The sequence below is a fragment of the Petaurus breviceps genome, unplaced genomic scaffold (genome assembly GCF_028583685.1).
Source record: "Petaurus breviceps papuanus isolate PSGF00001 unplaced genomic scaffold, PetGlider_PUasm1.0 90650, whole genome shotgun sequence".
Classification (NCBI taxonomy): domain Eukaryota; kingdom Metazoa; phylum Chordata; class Mammalia; order Diprotodontia; family Petauridae; genus Petaurus; species Petaurus breviceps.
The window spans coordinates 207,836-221,482 of NW_027187299.1; the positions used below are offsets into that span (position 1 = coordinate 207,836).

General features: G+C 41.3%; 1 protein-coding gene across 2 annotated transcripts in view; it reads left to right on the forward strand.

The window, feature by feature from the left end:
• Positions 1-2,170: 2,170 nt before the first annotated feature.
• B3GALNT2 (beta-1,3-N-acetylgalactosaminyltransferase 2) overlaps positions 2,171-13,647 on the forward strand; it is a 37,598-nt gene continuing 26,121 nt past the window's right edge. The window contains exon 1 of one of the 2 annotated variants that reach the window (XM_069064831.1): positions 2,171-2,417. In XM_069064831.1, the coding sequence (XP_068920932.1) occupies positions 2,300-2,417 (118 nt within the window). In that variant the 5' untranslated portion in view covers positions 2,171-2,299. The remainder of the gene's footprint in view (positions 2,418-13,647) is intronic. The other variant, XM_069064830.1, reaches the window with a different exon arrangement.

Genomic DNA, 13,647 nt, shown 5'->3' on the forward strand with positions numbered 1-13,647 from the left:
AGGAAATGACCAATGAGAGGAAGAAGCCACAGGACTAGTGATATCTTCCAGGGTAAGAGGCTGATGGGACATGCTGAAGAAAGAATTCTGCAGATTCAGTAGCAGAGCCCAGAGAGGAATGAAGGAGTAAACATGGATGGCCTGGGCCCTTCTCTGAAGTACACAGAGAACTAAGAAAAAGCACATCAAAACTAGCATTCAAGAGATAACTGGTAACTTTGGAGACAGTGGTTTTAGGAATGATAGGGTCAGAAGCCAGATTGCAAGGGGTTGAGAAATGAGTAAGTTGTAAAGAAATTAGGTAGTGGATGCAATGATAGCTAGCTAGCATTTTATGGCACTTTAAGGTTTGCAAAGCACTTCACAAATATTATTTCATTGGATCCTTACAACTCTTGGAAGTACTATTATACCTGTTTTATAGTTAAGGAAACTGACGCAGACAGCAGTTAAGTGCCTCATTTAGGGCCATACAACCTATAAGTGTCTGAGATCAAAACTGAACTCTGGTTTTTCTAACTTCAAGTCTAGTTTTCTGTCTACTGTGCCAACTAGCTGCCCTTACAATTCTTTCTAGGAATTCAGCAGTGAAACGATAATTTGAAGGGATGGCAAAATCAAGTGAAGGATTTTTTTGAGTTTGTAACCTTAGAAAACTGTCTACTTAACCCCAATTGCCCTCCCCATTGAGATAGATGACCACCATTTGGGTATCAGCATGATTATGTGACTTCTTCAAAAGGGTTTCAATAGCACAGGAGCAAAGGTAAATTAATAGGGATAACTGAGGTTTGAGGATTGCTAGGTTATAAGCAGCAATATGAAAAGAGAGCAAAAGATTTTGGAGAATTGCATTTGGGTGGGTGGAGGTCAATATATGTACTTGAATTGTTAAACTATAGAGGTAAGGCAGTGAAGTAAAGAAATTAAGGCCAGAACATTATTTAGGGATGGAAAAAAGAGGAAGATGTGGAGGACTTGGAAATCATGGTGAAGGTCAATGGAGATGAATAAGTCTAGGATTGAGGTAAAGATGTAAAGTCCAGTAAACTTTTTTTTTTTTATCACAGACAGACATTTCAGAATTCATGATCATGGAACAGGCAGTTATGGGTGATGGTGAGATCAAGCAACCAGAAAGCATTTATTAAGTCCCTGCTATGTGCAAGCACCTGTTAGCTTCTGGGAACACAAAGACAAAAAATAAAACTGTTCTTGCTCTCAAGGAAGGCACAGTCGATAAGAGTATTAAGACTTGGAATCCGGAAGACTTGAGTTTGAATCCTGCCTTATGGAAGATAACATGTGCATTAATAAGCTAGTTCCACCACTCCGTCCCGCTCCGGGAGGGGTCCCACGTCTTTAGAAACCTAAGCCGACACACGCGGCAGTCAAACGTAAGGACCCAAGCAGAACTTGCAACTGTATTATCTTCTTCCGGGTCAAAAGGAAGACATCTCTCGAAGGACTCACCCTAGAGACTAACTCCCCAACGAGTGGCCCGCAACTCCTCCGACGGCTTTTTCCATCAGCCCCCGGGGCCGCAGGCTCCGGTTCCACCCGCGCGGTGGATTCTGGGCATTGAGTGCCCTCACAGCCCCTTCACTTATCCCAGCCGGTGGAATTTTCGCTCAACCCCACAACGCCCCGGGCAACCGCATCAGCCCCCCACCCCCAGTCACGCATGGCGCCCCCTGCGGCGCGCAGCCGCAGAGCCCCAAAGTTCCTTCCCTCCCCCAAGTCCGTTAGGCGACAACAGCTTTCGCGAGCGTCGCGCACATTTCTGAAAGCCGATCGGCTCCGCTCCCGTGCGCCTCGAAGGGCCGGTAGCGGGAAGGAAAAAGGGCGTTTGGGAATTGTAGTTCTAAGGCTTCATTGGGTAAGGGCGCGCCCCCTGCCTGGGCTTGAGGTGGAACTTCAGCTCCCGGCCGTCTGCCCAGAGTAGGAGGGGCCTGTAGGAAAAGGGGCGGAGAGAGTGAGAGAAAAAGGTGGGAGGAGCTACGGAGGAAGCTGAGCCGAAGGGGTGGGGCCTCATGTAGCTGAAGTGCCGTTGCCGCCGCCTCCGCCGGGGGTCTGGGAAATCTTCCCCAAGAGTCTAGGAGGATCCTGTCCACGCACACGGGGGTCAGCGGGCGGGTGCACGGGCGCGCGCTGTCTTGGGAGGGGTGGTCGCGCGGGGTAACCCCCTCCCCACCTGCTCCTCTGTCTTTCGCCGTCTCCCCAGCCTTCCTCCGACCCCGGGACGCCGGGGAGCCCGGCGCGCGGCGGGGGCGCGAGGTGGAGCGGGCGGGGGCGGCCAATGCGAAACTGGCTGGTGCTGCTGTTCCCGTGTCTGCTCGGGGCCGCGCTGCACCTCTGGCTGCGGCTGCGTTCCCCGCCGCCCGCCTGCGCCTCCTCCTCCGGGGCTGGCCCTGCAGGTGAGCCTCGGGAAAGGTGAGGTGGGGCGGGGGGGAGGGGCGCAGCAGGTGCGGGCTGCAGGGCGGGGGTGGGGGTGGGGGTTGGAGGAGGGGGAGGGTCAGGTTCCGCGCCTCTCCTGCCCCCTCCCCCTCTTCTGAGTGGCTGCTGCCCTCCTCGCATTGCCACCCAGATTTGCAGGAGTAAGGGAGATCGCGAAACAGTAGCGAAGATGATGGCTTGCCTTTCTTTATCGCTTTAAAGCTTGCACGGGGCTGTCATCTCTTACTAGAGTAAAAGCTACGTACTCGCCAAAGCTCGCACGTATATTTTTTTTATTCTCCATACAGAAAACCTCGAAGGCTTGAGTGATCTCTGCTCCCTTTTCTTCCAGCCTTTTACACACACAAACACTCTCTCTCTCTCTCTCTCTCTCTCTCTCTCTCTCTCTCTCTCTCTCTCTCTCTCTCTCTCTCCCCCTCTCTCTCTCTCCCCCTCTCCCCCCTCCCCCTCTCCCCTTTCCTCCTTTCCTCCTCTCCTCTCTCTCTGCTCTCCCTCCTTCCCCTGTGTCCAGGCTGGCCTCGTCAGTGTTGCCCGTGGCCAGCCCTCTACTTTGGCCTGTTCTAGACCCCGCTTCTCCCTAAGCTCGAGGTTTATTTACATAGGATTGTTGGGGCCCCATTGCACCCTTCCTTAAAAAAAAATCCTACTGTTTGTGTGAAGAATAACTGCTTAAATATTGTAATTTGGGGGGGGGGGGCGTCCTTGAGAGAGTTGAAACAGATCCAAACCTGAAATAGGCATGATTCTAGTGGAAGTTCTTCTGTTTAAATTTAGTTTTCAGGTTTCATCAAATGGAGCATAAATGAAAATAGGCAGGTTCTTTTTTATTTGACCATATCCATTTTTTAGTGAATTGGTTCTTTTGAAATAGAGTTGCTCTTAAGCACAAGGTCTTTGGAACTGGAAAACAATATTCAGACTTCTGTTTTTTTAAAACAAAACATTTTAAGAAGAAAGCCACGATCTAGGAAGAAAGTTGTGATTGTAGAAGAATTCATTTAGAGCGGTTAGAGGGAAGTTGTGTTATTTTATGTTTAACTCTCCTGGGAAATTACCCGTTATCCCCTAAAAAGTAGAATTTTCTGGTAACCAAAAGTTTATAAGACAAGAATAGTTAAGGAATCCTTAACTGTTCTGATTTCTTAGTGGCACTTCTTAGTCCTTTATAGGTTAACATCTTGGTTATTGTTCTGATTAGATTTCCCTGAAAGAAGCAGTACAAGCAGGTTGGAAAGACTTCATTGTGTTCCCCTTACAATTAAGTCCTGTTCAGATGGGATTTGGTGATTTGTCTAGTGTTGCAATTCTTTTAAGTTCCATTGAAAAAAAGATTTTTAGGTTTCTCTTAATTGGGATGAGCAGTTATCTATCACACTTAAGTGTCAGTAATGCCCTGTGTGTTCTGCTGGGTTTGTGCTTGGTTTCTTTTGTGGGTTTTTTTTTAATGGCATGATGTACTTATGTTGTTAGTCATCAGGTATTTATGGAATACCCTGCTGGTATGTATGACCTTATTAAATGCTTGGTATGACATAAAGAAGAATAAGTTAACTTTATACTCATTATTTAGTTGTTGGTGGTGGTGGTGTTCAGTCAGGTCCAGTTCTTCGTGGACCATAACATACCAATACTTCCCATGGGGTTTTCTTGGCAAAGATCCTAGAGTGGTTTGCCCTTTCCTTCTCCAGTGGATTAAGGCAAACAGGGTTAAGTAACTCGCATGGGATCACACAGCTAGTTAATGTCTGAGGCTACATTTGAACTCAGATCCCGACCCCAGGTCCAGCACTCTACCCACTGTGCCAGCTTAACTGCTCAGAGGCTGTTAATTAACATAGGAGCGTCATAACCCTAAAAATGATTGTTTTATATACAATCCAATGATGTCCTCAAGTACTAATGTAGCCCAGTATAATAGAGTTGTAGAACCTTTGTGTTTGAAGGATAGTGAAAAGTAATTTAATTCAGAATCCCACCCAATATTGGAGTTTCTTCCACAGAATCTGAAAAATGGTGATTCTGCCTTTGTGTGTAAGATCAACAACAATAACAATTCCTCCATTGACTATTTTTTGGGGGGGGAGGGCAGTTGGGGGTTAAGTGACTTGCTCAAAGTCACATGGCTAGTGTGTCAAGTGTCTGAGATCACATTTGAACTCAGGTCAACCTGACTCCAGGGCCAGTGCTCTAACTGCGCCACCTAGCGGCCCCTCCTCCATTGATTCTTAAGGAAACCCATGGAAGGATGACTTTAATTATGAAAAACTGTTTTGTTTTTAGGTAAATCTACTGCCCTTTAATCAATCTTTGGTCTGTGGTGTGCCCTCTTGGTACAACATAAAACAAATGTTTCACCCTTTTCCGTATATGTAATAAATATAAAGCTATTTAAAGGCAGCTGTTATAGTCCTGTAAAGGAGGAGTAGATTTGGTTACAGGAAGGGCTTATGCAAGTCCACCAAGCCTGAGAATTTTGGAGAGCTGGAACACCTCCTGTTGGGTTAAACAACTAGGTAACTGAGGGAGTAGGTTAAGAGGACAGGCTGGAGTCAGGACCAGGACTCAAGAAGACCTGCCTTAGACACTTAGCTGTGTGGTCCCTGTGTAAGTCACTTTGTCTTTATGGGCTTGTTTCTTTATCTGTGAAAAAGAAGATGGGATTTGAAGGAAGCTGACTTCTTAGGTGGCATTTAGGAGGGAGAGCATTCTGGGCATGAAGGACCAGTGGTAGGTCTGCTACTGTTCTTTCCCTGTAATGTTATATTAATTTTTACAAATCTGTTTTCTGTAAGAAAGACAGTCTCATGGAGACTGCTTATTGCCAAGAGAATATTTTGTCTGAGTTTGCCTTCTCAGATACAACTACTGCAGCATAAATAAGATAATGACATACTATTTCCTATTTTTAATTTTCTGCCATTTTTGCAATAAATTAATGGGAAAAAGTGATAAAGAACAAAGCTGAAATAATATGCATTGTGGACAGAAAGTACATAAGAGTTACAACGGTTATATTAGTATCTACATTTTTGGAGTTGTTTCCATGTTTTAGATGGCTGCAAAACCTTGTGGGTTTTTTCACTTAAGTTTGATGTTTTATTTTTAGGTGTGGAGACAAATTTGAAAGATTTCTTATCATAGTCTTTGCACAGTCTCTGGAACATAGTGTCTTATATGTAGTTGTTGCCAATAAATGTTTATTTTATTTTATTTTTGAGTATTACTGTCTTTATGACATTTATGTTATTTTTTATTCAAATATAGCACAATTTTGAAAATTCAGCATATTCAGTGACTTTGTGATTAAAGTAGAACTTGTCTAATTAATTGATCTCTACAATTGTGGATTTTCTTGTTAGAAGTCTCTAATGAAAATCAGGACATTACCATCTGCTCTGCTACTTGGCCTTTCTATCTTACTTGCAGCTGAAACCTTCTTTATGTGTGTCTCCCTGTTAGAATATGAGCTCTGAGAGCCAGAACTGTCTTGTGTTTCTGTTTGTATCTCCAGTTCTGACCATAGTGCTTTGTATAGAGTAAGTACTTTAAAAAGGTGCTTTTTTTTAATAGGATCATAGAGTTAAAGTTCATCCAAAGCATAGTAGATTTTATCCTAGGATCCCTTAATTTAATTGTGTGCCCTTAATTTTGAGTCATGTTTCTTACAAGAAATACCTTGTTAGATTCTGCTTTCTGCTCCATTGTACTGTCTTCTTTTTTATGAATGCGTTCATCCCATTCATGTTCATGGTTAGGATTGTTAAAGGATCATAGAGGTAAAATTGGAAAGAACTTGAGAAGTCAGTGAGATAGCTACTATATTTAACAGATGAGGAAACTGAGAGCCAGAGATTTGCCCAAAATTTCCCAGTTATTAATGTCTGAGACAGAACTGAACCAAGGTCGTCTTCATGTTTATAAAATGCTTTAGTTACCAAAATACTTTGCTCAAATCCCTCCACATTGCTGCCATAAAGATTTTCCTATTGATCATGCCACTCCCCTACTCAGTAAATTCCAGTTGTCCCCTATTGCCTCTAGGATTGTGTAACTTCTGTTGTGTCATTTAATGCCCTCCATTATCCAGCCTTACCATAACTTTCCAGCCTTATTACACATTACTCCCTACTTTCCGCCTGCAGCCAAATTAGCCTTCTTTTGATTTTTCACAAGACTCCTGCTGCCATCTCTGAGCCTTAAGTGTACTGGCTGTCCCCCATACCCAATAGATACCTTTCTTACTTCTACCTTCTAGCATCCCTTCTTTCCCTTAAGACTTTGCTTATAGACCCTCTTGGACAATAAGCCTTTCCTGATTACTACTTGTGGCTGGCCTCCCAAAATGACTGTGTCTGCCTTCTTTATAGAATACGAGGTCCTTCAGGGCAGGAACAGTGTAACTTTTGTCTTTATATACCCTGTACCTGGTAAATGATAGGTGACTAATAAATGCTTATTGACTGGTTGATTGTTGACAGCAGCCCCCTCCCCAAGTGAAGTATTAATAATGTCTTATCATATCTATCAAATAGAAGAGGAAACAGACTCAGATTGCCAAATGTCACATAGTTTGTAAGTAGGTGGAAAGAGCCTGGACTCGACTCAAGTCCAGTAAGATGCTTCAGTTTTTTTTTTAATATATGTTGATGCCTTTTTAATACAACATTCAAGATTCCATATATTCTGCCCACCCGGAAACCTTTCTGACAATCAGCTATGCTAAACTCACAGTGTCTGACAACATATATGACCTTCAATGATGCACTCTTCAGAGAATATCTTTCCTTTATATCCCTCTCTACGATCCTGAAGACCAGTGTGTAAAGTGTTTTAAATTTTACTGCAGTGACAGCATTCAGATTTTTTAAGCATTATGTTATTAGAGTGTCAATACCTATTTCAGTGAATGAAATGTATATTTTCATTCTGAGGAAGAAACTGAGGTACAAGAAAATAATGGTTTGCCAAAATAATGAAGCCTATAGATCACAGGTTCCCAAAGTGGGTGATAACTGCTGGAACGATCCAGGATAGGCAGCAGTAGCCTTTGGTTCAATTGGGGGGAAGGGGCGGGTACTGAATAAAAATGAGGGGGAGGTGGAAGCTTAAGGAAAGAAAAGAGAAAATTTTGAAGAACTGTGCATGTTTCATCTGTTGTGTAACAGAGTCAGTCATAGTGACTACGTTATTTTCCAAATAAACATGCAAAATACAAGTTATAACCCATCAGTGCAAGTCTACCAACAGATCTTGAACAAGTATTGACAGGAGAGCATGTCATAGAAAATCCAGCATGCATTGGCAGGAATGTGTGCATGTAATGACTTGTTTACAATACTATATGGTTATATGATGCAATATTACATCATCAAAATTTCAGGGCAGGAAAAAAACGACAAATTTACAGTAAATTAAAGATGTATCTTTTTTTTTAAAGTTGGGGTTTTTTTAAGTGACGCAAATTTCAAAAACAAAAAAAGCCCATTGAAGTAGATTTACAGGATGGGGCTGAGTAATTTTTTTTTTAAAGGGGGCAGTAGGCCAAATAAATTTGGGAACCTTTGCTATAGAGCATCTTATCTCTCCTATCTCATTATGTGGTTCCAGTGAGTTTAATCAATTGATCACCAAAAATATATTAAGTATCTAATATGTCCCAAGCACTTTGCTAGTTATTGGAGATAAAAAGACAAAAATAAAGTAGTACTCACCCTAAAGAAGGACATATTCTAATAGAGGAGGATGTTATAGTAGTCCAGGCAAGAAACGATGAGGGCTTGATCAGGGGGAGGTGGTCATGTCACTAGAAAGGAGATAGGAAAGGAAATAAGTAGAGGTAGAAATGAGAAAATTTGGCAACTGATTGAATATGTGGGGTGAGAGTGAAGATTCAAAGATAATGCTCAGGTAGTAAACCTGGATTACTGGAAGGAATTAGAGAGCTCCTAATAGAGGTGGGTTTTGTAGAAAAGGTTCTGTTTTGTGGAAATTGGTTTTGAGATGGGTATGGGACATTCAGTTTGAAATTTCCAGGAGGCATTTGGAGGTTCAAATGACTAGATGTATAGATATGGGAGTAATCTTCATGGGAGCTGGTGAAGTTTCCAAGTGAAAGAATATAGAGCAGTGGTGTCAAATTCAAATAGAAGAGGGGCAACTAAACTGTATATAAGGATCCCTATAGACTACATAGTGACTTAGAAAACCATTCTATTGTATTTTTGCTTATTTTGTTAAATATTTCCCAATTATATTTTAATCTGGGGGAAAGAAAGGACCTTTATGTTGGATGCCCCTCTAGAGTATAGCTTTTAACATTTATCTCTTGAATATGTAGGGTGATGTGTTAATCTAGTTTCTACCTGTTTCACCTTATCTCTACCTAATCTGCTCAAAATGGGATGCTAATAGCTAGCTGTAGCCTATATAGAAATGTAGGCAGAGTAAAGAAACCAGGGTGGGATGCTAAATAAGCTCCCTATAACTTCTCTGCCCACTGAAATGTGAAAGGGAGTACAAGGAAGGAAGGTTTTAGAGTATGTTGTAATGTTTTGACCTCTTTGATTTAAGTCTCTCTAGTCCACTACCTGTCTTGACTTTCTCTCTTTAAGAAGGTGGGAATTTTTAGTTATCTGTCTGGAAAAACTTGGTTAGCCTTGAGAATTAGTCCCAGCCCTCCTAAGTTACTGATAGGATGACAGTCTTCACTTTGACTGGCTTTACCTCACTACCTCTAGACAATTTTGGCTGCCATGCTACTATAATATTTTCCAGTTCATTTCTTTAATAGGCATTTCACATTTGGGTTGAGTCTTCTGTGTCCTGAAGACTTTGGTTTGATTTTGTAGTCTATGCTGCCACTGTGAATGTTTTATTTTGTTGTTCAGTTGTTAAAAGTTACGACTTGACTCTTCATGACCCAGTGGATCATAGCACGCCAATACAGTTCATGAGGTTTTCTTGACAGAGACACTGGAGTGGTTTGCCATTTCTTTCCCAGTGGATTCATGCCAATATAAGTTTAGTGACTTGCCCGGGGTCATACAACTAGTGAATGTTTAAGGTCAAATTTGAACTCAGGTCTTCCTGATGACAGGCCTAGCACACTATCCACTGAGCTATCTAGCTACTTCAAATGTTCTATTGACCAGGCTTTATTAGCATCACTGGACATTACAACTCATGAAACAAAGTTGATAATCAAACTAGGGTAAAATTGCTTTCCTTTTAAAAAAAAAAACCCTTTCCTGTTGCTTTTATTTGCTAAAATAAGTATCAATGACAATTTCAACAAATGCAAAAATAGAAAAAACCTATTAAATAAAATTCAAGTTTATTTACATTTTGATTTTAAAAAGACATCAACAATAATACCAACTTTTTGCTCTGATGCTCTGGTTTCTTATCCATCTGTGACCACATCCCATTGCTTTTTTTTTTTTAAACATTTGATTTTAAAACTTTGAATTCCAGATTCTTTCCCTTCCTCCCTCGTCACCCACCCTTACTGGGAAGATAAGCAATTCAATATAGGTTGTACATGTGTGGTTATCCAAAACATTTCCCTAGTGGATATCTTGTGAAAGACTGACTATATTTCCCTCCATCCTATCCTGCCCCCCCCACTTTTTCTATTCTCTACTTTGACCCTGTGCCTTTTCAAAAGTGTGTGCTTCTAACTACCCTCCCCAAAACCTGCCCTCCCCTCTATAATCCCCCCTCTCATCCCATTCCCTCCATCATCTTCCCCTCTCATCCCCTTTCCCCCTACTCTCCTGTGGGGCAAGATACCCAATTTAGTGTGTATGTCATTCCCTCCATAAGCCAAATTCAATGAGAGTAAGGTTGACCCATCCCCTTTTACCTTCCTGTTCTTCCCCTCCATTGTAACAGTTATCCTTTGCCTCTTCTGTATGAGATAATTTATCCTATTCTGTCTCTCCCCATCTCCTCTCATTATATTCCTCTCTCACCTCTCAATTTCACCTTTTAAATATCATTTCTTCCTATTCAGTTCATCCTGTGCCCTATGTCTATGTATACCTGTACACATATATATACACTCACATATGTATTCATATGCACATATATCCTCATATAGACATATATGTGTGTATACATATATATACATTTACATTCCCTTTTACTCTCCTCATGCTGAGAAAAGTCTTATGAGTTACAATTATCGTTTTTCCACGTAGGCATGTAAATAGTTCAATTTTGATAAGTTCCTTGTGATTTCTTTTCCCTGTTTACTTTCTCATGCTTCTCTTCCTTCTTGTATTTGAATGTCAAATTTTCTATTCAACTCTGGTTTACTCAGTTTTTACTCCAGAACCTGGCTATAATATTCCTAGGAGTTTTCTTTTTGGGATCTTTTTCAAGAGGTGATCAGTGAATTCTTTCCATTTCTATTTTGCCCTGTGGTTCTAAAGTATCAGGGCAGTTTTCCTTGAGAATCTCTTGAAGGATGACTTCTAGGTTCTTTTTTTGATCATGGCTTTCAGGTAGTCCAATAATTTTTAAATTATCTCTCTTGGATCTATTTTCCAGGCCAGTAGTTTTTCCATTGAGATATTACATATTGCCATCTGTTTTTTCATTTGTTTGGATCTGTTTAATAGTATCTTGATTTCTCATAAAGCCATTAGCTTCCATTTGCTCCAATCTAATTCTGAAGGAATTATTCTCCTCATTGAGCTTTTGAGATTCTTTTTCCATCTGGCAAATTCGTCTTTTTAAGATATTCTTCTCCTCACTGGCTATTTGGACCTCTTTTGCCATTTGAGTTAGTCTATTTTTTAAGGTGTTATTTTCTTCAGTCAAGTTGATGACTCTTTTCATGATTTTCTTGTATCATTTTCATTTCTCTTCCCAATTTTTCCTCCACTTCTCTTACTTGATTTTCAAAATTCTTCTTGAGCTCCTCCATGGCCAGTTCGTGTTTTTCTTGGAAGCTTTTGGTGCAGGAGTTCTGACTTCGTTGTCTTCCTTCTGATTCATGCTTTGATTCTTTTTGTCCCCAAAAAGGGAATCTACAGTTTGACTGCTGTGCTTGCTTTGCTTCCTTTGCTTGCTCATGTTGCCACACAGTTGCTTGACTTTTGAGCTCTTTGCCACAGTAGAACTCTGCTTCCAGAGGGTAGAGCTTTGTCCCAAATCGCTGGGGTTATCACAGCTGCCGAAGCTATTAGGAGGGTGCCATCTCTACAGACCCTGCATGCTCTGGCTCACTGGTCACACACCTCAGGACCACCACCCAAAACCACAATCCTGATCCAGGCTGGGTAAAGCAAGAGCAATTACCCTCTGAATAGTCGCTTGGTCCCCCCTGTGATCTGCAGGCCAGGAGATCTGAAGCAGCCCGTGGAGGCAGCTACACAGCTGCTGCGCCTCCGCCACTTCTCACTCTGGGGGCAAAGGTGTACCACACCTCCATCCCCCCCAGTTCCAATAGAGTTTGTCTTTGGCATTTATGGGCTGATAATTCTGGAAACCACCACAGCTGCTGGTGATCCACTCTCCCTAAATCCCTCCATCTGTGGCTGGTTGGGGCTGCCTTGAGGCTAAACCAAGGGCTCACATGGGCCTGGGCTTGGCTCCCAGGCCTGCTTCCAGCGCACTGCAATAGACCATTTCTGTTGCCTGCCAGGCTGCCTTCAGCAGATTTGTTTCTGTCACTTTGTGGGTTCTGCAGCTCTAGAATTTGTTTAGAGTCATATTTTATAGGTATCTGAGGTGGTTATGGGGGGAGCCACAGAGTTTTCCTGCTTCTGTGCATCTTGGCTCCACCCTCTGCTATTTTCTTTTTCTTTTTTATATTTATAATTTTTTGCAGTCTGTTTTACATGAAGTCCTATTCCAGTGCCTCATGATGGTATAAGTGACCTTGAGTTATCAAAGCTAAGGTTTCAAGTATAGGCCCAGGAACAGACTGCAATCTATTTCCATTGTTTAAAGACCAACTTAAGTACAGAAAGGCTCTTTACCAGGCTAGCTATGGAAACTGCCATATGTATGCTGTGTGGGGGGTTTCAGTCTGGATCAGTAAAAGGAATGCCCATGCTAATGAAAATCACAGATCCTTGAAGTACAATACAGTGATAAGTCATTGTGCTGATAACAGTTTATTCATTTCCCAGTTTTTAGACATAAATGTTTTTGCTGGGTTTTCTATTATTATATGTAAAGCAACTATAAATATTTTGGTATAGAAAAGTCTTAATAATAACATTAGGAGACAAACCTATTAATACAAGACTTCTTAATGCAGGACCTATTAACTTTAAAAAAAATTATAGAATGTTATTTCAATAAAATTGGTTTCCTTTATAATTCTGTGTATTTTATCTTATGCATTTAAAAACATTCTGAGCAGGACTTGCCACACTTCCAAAATTGTCTTGTGAAATAAGAAAGATTAAGAACCCTCTTTGGTGGGACTAGATCAGTGTTTCGCTTCATGTATTTGCTATGAAACTGGCCTACCAGTTCTTCCCCAAATATGTCACTCCACATCCTACTCCAGTTCCTTTGTCCCATTTGTCTGAAAAGCACTGTCCCTTCACCTCTGCCTCTTAAGCTCCCTATCCTCCTTAAGGGGATGGTTCAAGTACCACTTTCTATACAAAGCCCTTCCTCTTAATCCTCCTCCCCAATAGTTAATGTTCTTTCCTTCTTAAAATTATTTTGTATTTACTTATATCTATCCATGTATCCCTCATAGAATGTAAAATTCTTGAGTGCAGGACTGTTTTGTTTTTGTCTTTGTGTCTCCATTGCAAAACAGAGTGCCCAAAACATATTAAGTACTTAATAAGTGGTTGTTGAATTTATTAAGTCAGTAATAAGGACCTACATCACCAAGTGCTTACTGGACATTTCAAATTAGATGACCCCCAAGGCATCTTAAACTCAGTGTGTGGTGCAGATTGGGGTTATAGGGAAAGAGAAAGATAAGTGGTTGTGGTCAGTTAATGAAATTTCAAAGTTCTGAATCTTGAAGGTGGGCTAGTTCTGTGAGCAGGTAAGGGCTAAGATGTTTCTGTTTGTGGCTCAAGTGAAATACAGAAGGAGGTTGGAGTTGAGGTTGAGAAATTGAAAGATCAGATTGCTAAAGTATTATCAACTTGAAATTGGAAATCCTTGAGGATAATCGCAAGGGATAGGATGGAAAAAATAGTTTATGAG